The 12,316-nt window shown below is 37.7% G+C and overlaps 1 protein-coding gene across 3 annotated transcripts in view; it reads right to left on the bottom strand.

The window, feature by feature from the left end:
* The window catches only part of XPO4 (exportin 4), a 79,880-nt gene that overhangs the window by 51,804 nt on the left and 15,760 nt on the right, over window positions 1-12,316 (bottom strand). For all 3 annotated transcript variants that reach the window (XM_056482644.1, XM_056482653.1, XM_056482662.1), the window contains exons 2-4: window positions 7,372-7,477; window positions 3,766-3,907; window positions 3,377-3,515 (exon numbers count right to left, since the gene is read on the bottom strand). In XM_056482644.1, coding sequence (XP_056338619.1) covers window positions 3,377-3,515; window positions 3,766-3,907; window positions 7,372-7,477 — 387 coding nt within the window. The remainder of the gene's footprint in view (window positions 1-3,376; window positions 3,516-3,765; window positions 3,908-7,371; window positions 7,478-12,316) is intronic.

The raw sequence follows: 12,316 nt of genomic DNA on the forward strand, positions 1-12,316 counted from the left end.
TTCCTTAACACGTACACTGTGTTCCACTATTAAAAAATTACTCAATACTAAAGCCATTTTATTATTCTCATGGCAATTCCTCTCCTTATCTTCCTTCCAACCTCCTTATTTTCTTCAATTCTCAACAGTTCATCCATCAGTCTTGCTCACATGTCAGTTTGCCACTACATACCTTCAAGTCTTAGCCACAAAATACATCCATTTCTGAAGATCTTTTTAACTAGTACTCGAGAAGTTGAGGTACTAAGCACATCAAATCCCGCAAAAGGACACACACAACAGAACATAGACTACCATCTACATTCACTGCCCTCCTTATTACCCAACTATCAAGACTTGATCCTGACAAGATATTACTCAAGTCCCAAAGATTTCATGGAGCAGGACTGTCTGATGATCACAAAGTTAGTACAGATGTCTGACAGAAACTGGGCGGAGGGCTGCAGGGAATGGAAAAGAAAAAGTACCTACATTATTCTTGTAAGGTAAAGATGGATCAAGAAGCTTCACAGCCAACAGGGAGGAAAAAGTAAGCAAGAAGCAGACAAGAGAACACTTTGCTTTTTAAAAATGGACTTTCTCTCAATTACAAACTGCTGTAGAAAGTCATTACCTCAATACTCTGAGTTGGAAGACACCCACAAGGATCAAGTCCAGCTCTTAAGTGAATGGCTTATATGGGGATCTAACCCACAGCTCTGCAGTTACTATTACCATGCTGTAATCAATTATCAGCAGCTAAGAGCTGCTGATAGTTCATCTGAGAGCTTTAAACATTTTTAAATATGAAGTGACCTGCTGCTGACTTCGTGTGTAGCAAGCTTCAGGCAGGATGACACAAATGGGTGGGCAGAAGGTCAGAACAGAAGGCTGAGAAGGATACAGGAAGGACAGAGAAACTGGAAAAAGAATTAGGAGTCACAAAGGTATGAGAGACTTCCATAACTTGAGTGTACAAGGAGGCAAGAGTGCGTATCACACCATGGGAAAGATATCAAAAAAGTGGAATGTACCTCAACCTTAGTACCTTAACTTCCTTCCACAGAGAAGCACAGAGGACTGGAAAACGTGTGCTGATCTCTTTCAATACCTATATTCTCGTCTCTTCCCTGATTTGAATGGAGGCCTGTATTTACAACTAACTAATATAAAGGAATCTCCAGAAACAGCTCTGACAGTGCATGGTACTGTCTTGACAGCACATCTTGGATCTTGAAAGCACCACTTCCTTCAGGATGTGGGCTTCACACCACATCCTGGAGCACCCTTAGTTGAGACTTCCCACTGCAGGAAGGCAACTGCACCACTGGGGTACCACACAGCCCCACAGGCATGGCTGAACGCTACAGGGACACTAGCAAAGAAACAAAATAACCCAGCCATATTTGAAAAGATAACTAATAAATAATTAATTGTATTAATTAATTCATATTATCTTTCAAAGTTGTTACGTATTTATACAAGAGGTATGCCCTGACTCCCTTCAGAAAGCAATTTTGGCAGGTACCATGCCAAAACACCATTTTATTACTGCTTATTACTATTGCACATGCTAGTCCTGGGTGCCAGTACCAGAGTCTCTCTTGCAGCTAAGTCTCTGAAGATTACAAGAACATTTTTGTGAATGAGAACTGGCTTATAATATAAACTGTCATATATACATGTGTTTATAACCAGTTTGCCAAAAACTAACATAGCATGCCACACAAAAAAGACATTTCAGCAGCATCATGTGTCTTTTTTTTTTTTGCTAGTAAGTCTTTTTAGCACACCAGAATAGAAAACATCATTCTATATCCTAGACATCTTCAATAGCAGTCTTAAAACTTAAGCACAAATATTTTGGAAAAACTATGGAGAAATTCGTACTTGTGAAGAGGAGAAAATAAAGGGAAAACAAAGAGAAATGAAAAACTGAGCTCAATTTGGCAGTGAGCTGAACTTGGAGAAGAGTACCCCTTCCCCTAGTCAGGGTTTCTCTGCAACATGCTCTGCAGTATGCCCAGGATGATATGATTGGAGCAGGCAGTCTTAGCTTGCTATATGCTGTGGTGAGTGCAGTGGTCTGTGGAGAGTGCATGCACAAGCTGGACTGTGCATTACTTAGTTCAAAGTCTATGTTTCTATTTATGCCACTTTCCTATCTTTATGCAAAAATCCTACAAACTACATGAGCATACACAGTGTTGTGCATAAAACTTGAAAACCTCAGCTGTAACTCCATTTTAATAACCAGACTATATTTCCTGGAAAAAAGCATTAGCTCAGTTTTTCTTAACAAATACCCATTTCTATCTGAATTAGGCAAAATCAAAAGGCTAAAATGGTTTCCTTAAGGTAAATAACTGTGTAATTAAGTTTTACAGACTAAATGAAATTTCCATGCCCTGGAGCGATATTACTTGTTGCTCAGAGGTGACATACTATTTTTAGGACCATGACATGAGCTGGATTACTTCTTTGATTGAATTTTCAGAGTTAAACATTTGCCACTCCCATCCATCTAGTACAACTGCTGCTCTAAAAGCTCAGCAGTGTCATGAGCCAGTTCTCTCAAGGTCTTTTTTTGAGAAAAGCATCAGTTAAAGTTTCAGCATGGAATCCATATACTCTTTGATTTTCATTTGGTAGGAGAAAAAATCACCTCTCTTTAAGCTCTAGTTACATGCCTCTATTATGACCTATTCTAAACTTATCCCCTGGCATAGCAAACGGAATCTCACTAAATGCATAGATAGATATTGGACACCTTGTTTCCACTTTGAGCTCAGTATCGAAGGTAACACTTAGCCCCAGTAGTATGACATTAAATCAAGAATAAGTTTTGTATTTCCATTCCACGTTTTACTTCCTCACACCCCTCTCTCCACCTACTTGTCTCCCAAAGAACAGCAGAGGTCTATGCCTCCTGCTCGTAGTCTATTTCAACAGCTGAGCTGCAGCAGAGTGCAGCATTGCACAGATGGAAGGGGACAGTGTGCAAAGAACCTCCCAGCTAATGTAAAATCTGTTTCACATCTTATTATTAGATTAAAGAAAACCAGAGAAAAAAAGAAAACAAATAATAACAATTTATTAAAAACACAGAAAAGCCCCAAAAACAAAACACCAACCCACAACTATGGCAATTAAAGTAGCTATTCCGAAAAACATGCTCTAAAAAACTGGTCTCCTTCTATACCAAAGAACTACAAATACTACCCCTAGTCCCAAAACATTAAAAAATCTCCAATTTGGTAAATGACTGCACAGTTACCAACTTAATGACTAATTGGATAAGCGAAGTATAAAATATTTTATAGCCACTAACTAAGTAAGTTGCTGCTACAGATTGCTTAACTTTTGAAGAAAAAAAAAAAAAAATCACAGTACTTACCACAGTGGGGTTACCACTGCTGATCAGCTGGCTGACTTCATGGAAAATGCTCTTGCAGTCGATTGATTTGTCTAATGATCCCCGTTTCACTATCACCGCTACCGCTAATAAAATCTGCTCCCGAACATACTTTTGAAGGCTGTAAACAACATTGCACAAATATACTTGCAGGTAATTCTGGACATTGATGCTCAATAAAATTTTAAACACATTTCTTTTTCCAATATTTTGTGTAAATTCATAAAGGAAAGCTGACAAAAGTTAACTGCTGAGATTAGAAGACAAATTATTCTTAAAATGATGTTGCACTGCTACCCAGGAAAATAAAAATGATAACCCAGACATTATGGAGAATCCTACATGTTCAGAGGTATGTTCTCTGTACTTACTTAGGCCTTTGTAAGACATAGGTTAGAAGGAATGTTCGCAGTGACTCAATGCTAGCTTTTTCCAAGAGAATCCATTCTCTTACAACTGCTTCCATTATCGCAGTAGCAGCTTGAAAAAGGACATAGTCCACTTTACTAGTTTCTGTGGGAAAACACAAAGGCAACCTGAGTATTAGAAGACATCTATTCATCTTGAATGTGTTTAAAAAAAAAATTAATGGAATTTACTATCATTTATTATTAAATAGAAAACTGTTGCTATGAAAACAGAAAAGGAATTTGCAACTCAAAAGAGGGAAAAATAATTAACTCAATTAGCAAATTGTCCAGTATTATTCAAGTCAATGACCTAGGAGAAAAGTTCTCTGTGCTAGGAGGCTGTACAAAGAATAGGAATAAGAATGCTAACACAACGGGGGAATAAAATAAACAAGATGACAGATTTAGTTCCAATACATTAATTAATAAAAGTGATTAATCTTACAGGCATGTCAAAGCTGGATATTTCTGTGCTTGCCTTTGAAATCAATAGTGCATAAAAGTACATGTATTTTATGGTTAATAAAAAGATGCAAATCCACTTACACTTAAAGGTAACATTTGTGCTTAATTATCCAAGCAAAAATTTTACACTGTGGTGTATTTAAAGTGTTCTACATCTTGTTCAAGTTTCCAGATTTATTTTGAGTTAATCAAAATGTAATTTCTGACAGTGTAGGAATTATGTGCCATTATCATCTAAATATGGGATTACAATGCATACAGATGCACTAAAGAAAATATAGAAGTATATATATTATGGAGAAAGGTAACAGTTTGGATGGCTACAAAGTAAAATTTAAAGAGAAATGCCAGAATATGAATATAATTTCTATGATGCTACAAAGCTACAGAGATTTTTATTACTGTTGTTCCTTTGCTTTTAAAAATTTTAACTTGGAAATAACAGGTAATATCTCAGACAGTTTCAAAACATTCTGAGCTCTGCAGAAAGAATTTTCAGAAAGGGTGCAGCCACAGGGTGGCAAGAGAATAAATTATGAAGTAATGAAATAAAATTCCCAAACAAGAAGCAGAGTTTGAGCTATAGTGGTTGACTTGCCAGGACTAGACAAACTGTGTGTGTTTGAAGAAACCTCAGTCATGAGATGAAGGGCTTTAAATTACTACAAAACAAACTTTCTTCACCCAATTACATTCACACAAGCTTATATTATAAGTTTCCTTTATACACAAGTTCTATATCAAAGACAGCAGCTAATATGCTAAAATATTTTAAAGTAATTTAGTCAGGCTCCAAAGCTAAACCCACACAGGTAAATATGATTAAATTTAAAAAAAAAAACCAAAACAACAACAACAAAAAAAAAAACTCCACGTTTAACTCTACTTACTTTATTTGGAAAACTAAGCAACCTCTTAAGTGAAAGATTAATGTGCTTGTCTAACACATAAAAACACATAAAACACGTATAAAAAAATAGAATTATTCCTGAATGGAATGGTCTTCAGCTTTTCTAACTGTACAAAGCTCACACACATACAAAAGAAAGAGAATGTAATGTAAAAAGGATGGAGTTTCCCCTTTGTGCCAAGTCCTGCAGCCGCACAACTGTGATCGCTGACAGCACAGACCTGCAGCCCCCAGGGAAAGCCTGAGCACCACAGGAACTTACTAAAGAAAGGAAGGACAAGTTCTGCTAGCGCACTGGACAGCTATAAGCTTACAGCAGAACACAGAGCCCTGTGCTTCCTGGGTTCAGCTCCAGCTTTCTAAGGAACAAGATAGTAGTGGCTGTTCCCCTTTTCCATATGCTCACCCTCTCCATTATTCTCCTTGTGTTATTCACACACTCCTCCTTTCATGAATGACATCAACCTTGTTATCCCTCTCCATTACAAGTTCCCATCTTGACCATTTTTTCCTGTTTCTTTTTAAGGCCATCTACTTGGTCCTCTGGTTCCAGCCCACCTTTCCTGCACACATCCACTTCCAACTCTTTTATTCTTCATCATGAACAGTTTGTTTCACTTCCCTGGTTTCTGATTTCACAATCCCCGCCTCTTCTTCCTTAACTCCAAATCTTAATTACCTGTTCTTTCTGTCCAGACTGTACAGATACTGAGGCAGCACAAAGTTTTGAAAAAGTCTAAGTTCCAGGTCTCAGCATCATAAATGCCTACATTCCCATGAAGAACCTGCCCCAGGTGGAAACACACTGATTTCTCAATGGTGGTAGCATATGAACAGTTTAAAAACATATTTCTAGACATCCAAAAGGCATTAAACTCATCATCATATTCCTTCCAATCAGCCACATTTGAGATTTCATGAAATTTTATTATTCATTTCTGATTGGTGATTAATGTATCTTTAGATCCAAACGGCCGGCAAACAAAGCTGCTTAAGGATGCTTTCACCCACTTAATTTTCTCTAAAAAATGCTCACCCATCAAGCAAAAAGTGTGATTGCAGTCTTCCAAATCAGATGGAGTACTATTACAATATACTAAACCCAGAAGAAACTCATATGTAGAGAAAAAATTTTGGTTGCAGAGTGGATGTCAGAAAGGAAGCACACCCTGGTCTATATATCACAGTATAACATCAAAGTAAGTCTGCAATACTGACATCATAATATTAGTGAATTGTAAATCTCTAATCCAGTAAATTTAGAAACAACTGTTAAAAAATACCGCAGAATTAATTAAGTATGAAACTATTTTCTACATAATTCTAATATTTCTCTGTTCATTCTGGCAAATTCTTTAAAACAAAAGTTGCTTTTTGTGGTTTTGGCAGGCGTTCTTTTGTGCAGACTTTGAGGTTCCCCCCGTCAGGTCTGAGTCAGTTTTCACTGAAATTCCCCCTTTACCTGCCCCCAGCACTCACAACTGGTCAATACCACAGCACTGATCAGCAATCTTACATCTTTACTGCGCCTGTAATTTTCAGATTTAGCTGCCAAACTCTAATAAGTCTCTCTATATAGCACCTGTAAAAATATTTATCTTTTAAAATTTGCTACACAACCACATTTACATTAAAATCAAAGAAATTTCTGATGAAGGGTGGTATCTGCTCCTTTCCTTTCTCCACGGGTACAATCACACAACATTTCAAATCAATATTGTCTTGCTTCTGCCAGGTGAACAGAAACTTTTCTAGCTTTTTCCTCTTTTCCCCTAGCTGGGCTGTCAACAGCAACTAAGTTGTTTAACTGGAAATAAACTCTTATTTCAGCACCAATGCAAAAATCTGGTAGAAGTGCATAAAATTGCATCGTTGGCTGATTTAATGGGAAACAAGCACAAAGCCAAGCAACCATACTACTGGCAGCTGCACAGTTCATATAGAGAATATAAGAATCATGTTGCAGAGGAAATCTATTAGATCAGTTTAGGAACTTTGCTACATGAAGTTATACCTTCCAGCTTTGAAACTGACAGAAATAAAACAAAAAAGGGCAGTAACAGGCTTCACCCTCCATCAAAAAGTACCCCTCATTACAATCAAAACTGATATTCATAGTTCCAGCTGCAAAAGAACAGCACAGTTCAGTTATAAAAGAATGTACATGCCTAATTAAATTTCTTGAAACTTACCCAAAATATGTTTGCAAACAGCAAATGGTGATTTTGATTTTCTAAATGATAAGAATATGTGCTCAGCATGTTGGCGTTGTTCATTGTTGACCATGGAAGGTGGTGCCTGAAAGAAAAAAAGAAAGTTGTCCAAGCACTAATCAAAAATATACTAAGAGCAATGTCATGAACTTACGTTTGCCTTGTTAAAAACCACAACCAAGTATTTCTTGGCAAAACTGCTTGCTCTCAGGCACTGCCTCCTCTTATATACCACTCTGTATTTACATTGCATGCACATAGGTGTGAATATCAAGAATCAATAATTTAAGTATAGTTTCCTAATGATGTTTCCAAAGAAACTTAGAAGTCAGATCTAAATTCAAACCAATCCTTTTTCTACTCAGACTAAAAATACCACTGCACATCACTAAATGCTGCTAAGCAAGCTCACAGTCCTGGAAGCAAAGCACTATTTTCTCTTTAGTTCCACATTTGTTTTAAAATATTTAGCTGTATAATAAATTCAGGGGATTTAAAAATTAGTACAGATACGTTCTAAAATAAAGTATTACAGGAACATACTACCCTCTAGTGTTTAATATTAAAGTTGACATCCTGAGGACTGGGTGTAATTGAAGAGACAAGGAAGCCCATTTGGGAATGGCTGTGGTGGTTCCTTAGCTTACACCCATCCCTGTATACACCCACCCCATTACATCCTGGGCACCCTGGCTGCTTAGGTAACACCTGCTGCTCTCCTGTTGAAAGCCAGGTCCAGGGTGGTTTCTACCTGAAAATCAGCTAGAGGTAAAGCATGAAATCATGCCATAACCTGGACCCCTGTGAGATACCTACAGGCAGAGAAGCTGCCTGCACTGCAGCCTCACCTCACTGATCAACCCCAACACCCCTCCACTGCCCTACAAGGTAAACCAGCCACGCAGAAAGTAGCAGCAGCTCACAGCACCATACTGCTCTCCACTTCTGCCACTAGTGTTCTCTGACTTCTGCTATCTGGGATTTATCTGCACACCACACAGCACAAGATACTCTTGGATTGATACCACAAACAGGGTAAACAAAACTGATGCTTAACCTTTGAGAAAGGAACATGCACACACGTATGGAAGATCACATGCAAACTGCAGAGCAGGATCATGGTGACAGCTTAGGTTATTGAACTTCAGCTGAACTTCCAAACTCTACATTCCAGCCCTATCCCTAGCAGTTTGAGAAGAACATGTGTGCCACCTCTCTTTCAGTCACAATTTATATCCACTGCTTTGGGAATAAAGCATCAAGACCTTAGCATCAAGACCAACACTTTTAACATAAGTGAAACATTTTCCAGTAAATAAACCATAAGCAATCTGATTTAACAGACATTTCTGTCATGTATGATGTAAACTCAGCTCTCCTGCATGCAGCAGTAGCTGTTCCTAATGGTAACAGCTGTTTGTAGCTTATTTTCTGCAGTGTGAAAGACCATCCTCCTCTGCGTGGACTTCAGCTGCATTCACTGCAATAGAACCAGCTGCACAGAATGCCAGAAGAATATTTGAAGCAGATTATCAAACATTCAGAAATGACCTACACAGCAACAACCTGATAAACACTTTAGTCAGTTGTGGCAGACAAACAAAACCAACTGAAATAAAGGTATTTCCCACCTTTTCCCCCTCATTGTATGGGCAAGCATTTGTGCAAGTGTACAGAGTACCAGACTGGGGAAGTGATTACCAAAAATGACCACATTTTTTCATCCAGATCAGTCTGGTTCACCATAACCTAACACAAAAGCCTAAACCAGCACAGTATGAGACATACTGGGTGCTGACAGACTGCTTTTTTTCACCACCAGTATGAGATGCAATTAATCTACAGTCTCTGCTGCTGTGCAATGCCTGGGAATAGTTTTAAGTCTCAAGGAACACACAGCTCTGCCCAATGATATTTCACAAGAACTAAGAATCTAATTTATTGAGACAAGTGACTTATTTTAATAACTTCCTGCTACCAAAAGGAGAGGTCCTACTCCTTTCTTGGTCCCACCTGCATGGTGCTGTTATCTCTTTGCGTGATACTTTCTATCAACTAGTGCACAAAAGAGGATAGAGGGGAAATCCAGGGCCAAAGGGAATGAACATTTGTTACTCTAACAAGCATCAAAAAGCCAGACAAGTGCCAGAGCCAGTGCAATGATGAGGAGAAAATGAATAAAGTGACATTTCCCTTTCAACACTATTGACCTTGCAGTTCACAGCTCTACAGACCCATGTTAGCCATGTTAGAACGAATCCTTTGGGTGTGACAAAGCATAACTTTTTGCAAGCCCAGGGTCATTTATATTCACACCATTAGAGCAAAAAGACCAAATCAGGGCTAATTGATCCAAAAATAATTTTGCATTAACACAATATATTTAAGTTTGCCTTACAGAGATCCTATCTATTTTCACTGTTCTGTAATACTTAAGGGCACTTTCAGGGATATCAGCTGTAAACTACAGCACCACTAAAAAAAAACAACCAGAGAAGTTTTATGGGAAATATCTCCTTTACAATTATAAAAACTAGAAAGTAGACCTCTTGCTTTGTACTATTTTAGCTCTTCTACTTCTCTGCAGTCCAGTTACAGAAGACCTTTGACGCTTTGGAAAGGCATATGGCATATCATATTCCTGTATTAATTTTTACAATGACAATAATTTAATAATAACTTAATAATTTTGCTAAGAAAAATCCTGGCCATGATCAAATATAAACATAACTAAGGATGGAGTGTGCAGCATTCATTCCTTGCAGGAAACAAAACATGCTAAAATTTTGATTTTTCACTTTTGCTATGGCAAGACAGCATAGAATACAACCCAAGTCAGCATCTTCCTACAATGCATTACAAACTTTGACTCTCAACACTGTCCAGAGCATACAAGTCCAACAGTTAAGGCTTGGACTATATTGTAAAGCCACCAGAGGGAGCTTAAAGCTCACAGTCTACTGCCTTTACTGCATTCAAACAATATTTATCTGTACAATGAAAGTAATGCCCAGTTAGTTTTTCCTTTAAAGAAAAGGCCAGCATATACATATTCTGTGGAAATTTCACATTATGAGAACACTGGCTTAGTGAGCCCAATAGCCCTGTACCCTGATGCTCAGCACCTCTTTGGCACAATAGGGTTAGAAACATACCCAAAGTATTCATCATGTTTGGAAGATCCTCTAGAGCACACACGCCCACTCATTGTGTTCTAATTGTCTCCTTCACAGTATTCTGTACTATCCAATTTACACAGTAAGGTAATGAGCAGGTTCTTTTGGCACATTGAAACTATTTGCAGCTATATCACTTTCCTTTAGACATTAAGTCTAACCATCTGTTCTCTCTTTTGTCCTGCAAGTTACCTACAAAAACTTCTCCAGAACAATGATCATCTTTCTGATTTTAGCATAACAAGATACTGTCCCATAAGAAGAGAGTTCCTATATGAAACAGTATTATAAATAAAATTACAACCTTTCAACTACCAAAGCTATCTGGATACAGAAAAGGACCAGATGCAGCAGTACCCACAAACAGGATCCAGCAGGACTACTGTTTCAAACTGCAGCTACCCACTCAAAGGAAAGGGAAACTGAAAAAAGACAAGATTAGAAACTGTAGCAGACTAGCACTAACACTTGCAGGACCACTAAAGGTACCTGGAAGCCTGGACAACTCCTTGAAAAGTAATGTTAACTGCAGAAGATGGGAGACCAATCTCATGGAAAGCACACACATGACTAGGAAACATCATGGAAAGTACACACATGACTAGGAAACGTCTGTTGACATACAAGTGGAAAGAATAAGGGCTTTGGGATTTTCTTTTATTTTCAATAGGAGTAGTTAGATGTATACAGAGGAACTGAACTTACCTACTCAGAAACACCTGCTTTATACAAGCATTTCCTACCTCAGTAACATACCTTTTAAAAATACAATGTAATTATGACTTACTTGCCAGGATGGAAAGCTACGAGAAGTTAAAGAATAGATACAAATAGACAAAAATGGAAGCAAACAGGTTGTAAATACAGCATGGTCATTAAGATTAAAGTTGAAGTCACGTTATATTTGCCACTAATTGTCTGAAGAAGTAACCACATCCACATTTGAAGTCTGCTTTTTTAGCTCCTTCCTCTTATCTGAAAACATCTTTTGCTTTAAAAAAGTAAATACATCAAATTCCACCCTCCCAAGTGATCATTGGCAGTTTCATGCCAATCAGATATCAAATGTGTATACCACAGATATACAAAACAAAACTTTTTTTTATCATATTTTAGAAGTTACATTATTTTCTTAACAGTTTTAGATCACAGAATAGAATTGCAGAATAACATAATAGTTGGAAGGGACCTTTAAAAGCCATCTAGTCCAACACCCCACCATGGGCAGACACACTTTGACCTTCCACACAAACAGGTGCTCAGAGCCCCACCCAATTTGGCCTTGAACATTTCCAGGGATGGGGCACCCACAGCGTCTCCAGGCACCCTGTGCTGGTGCTTCACCATCCTCACTATATAAAAATTCTATCTTCTTACAAGGCAAATAAAAAAAAGACTGAATTGGCTTTTGGCTATGAATTTTGACTTCTTCAATACCTTCAACACCTTGTTGAAGCTGATTGTTTAGTAGTTTCTTCTAATATTAATGTGGATTCCAGGGAATACTACTTATTGCTTACTTAAGACACTGATAGATCTTAAAAGTAAGAACTTCTACCACTGAAGTGACAATATTATCAAAATCAAAAAGGGAGTAGTTTTTTAAAAATATTTAGTTAACCAGCTTGCATTGGTACTTCCGCATCACAATTTTTCTAAGGAAATTCTTGGCCACAATCAAATATAAACATAACTAAGGATGGGCTGAGCAGTGTTCATTCCTTGCAGGGGAAAAAAAAATTGCTAAG

This window comes from Oenanthe melanoleuca, chromosome 1 (assembly GCF_029582105.1).
Source record: "Oenanthe melanoleuca isolate GR-GAL-2019-014 chromosome 1, OMel1.0, whole genome shotgun sequence".
Lineage (NCBI taxonomy): Eukaryota > Metazoa > Chordata > Aves > Passeriformes > Muscicapidae > Oenanthe > Oenanthe melanoleuca.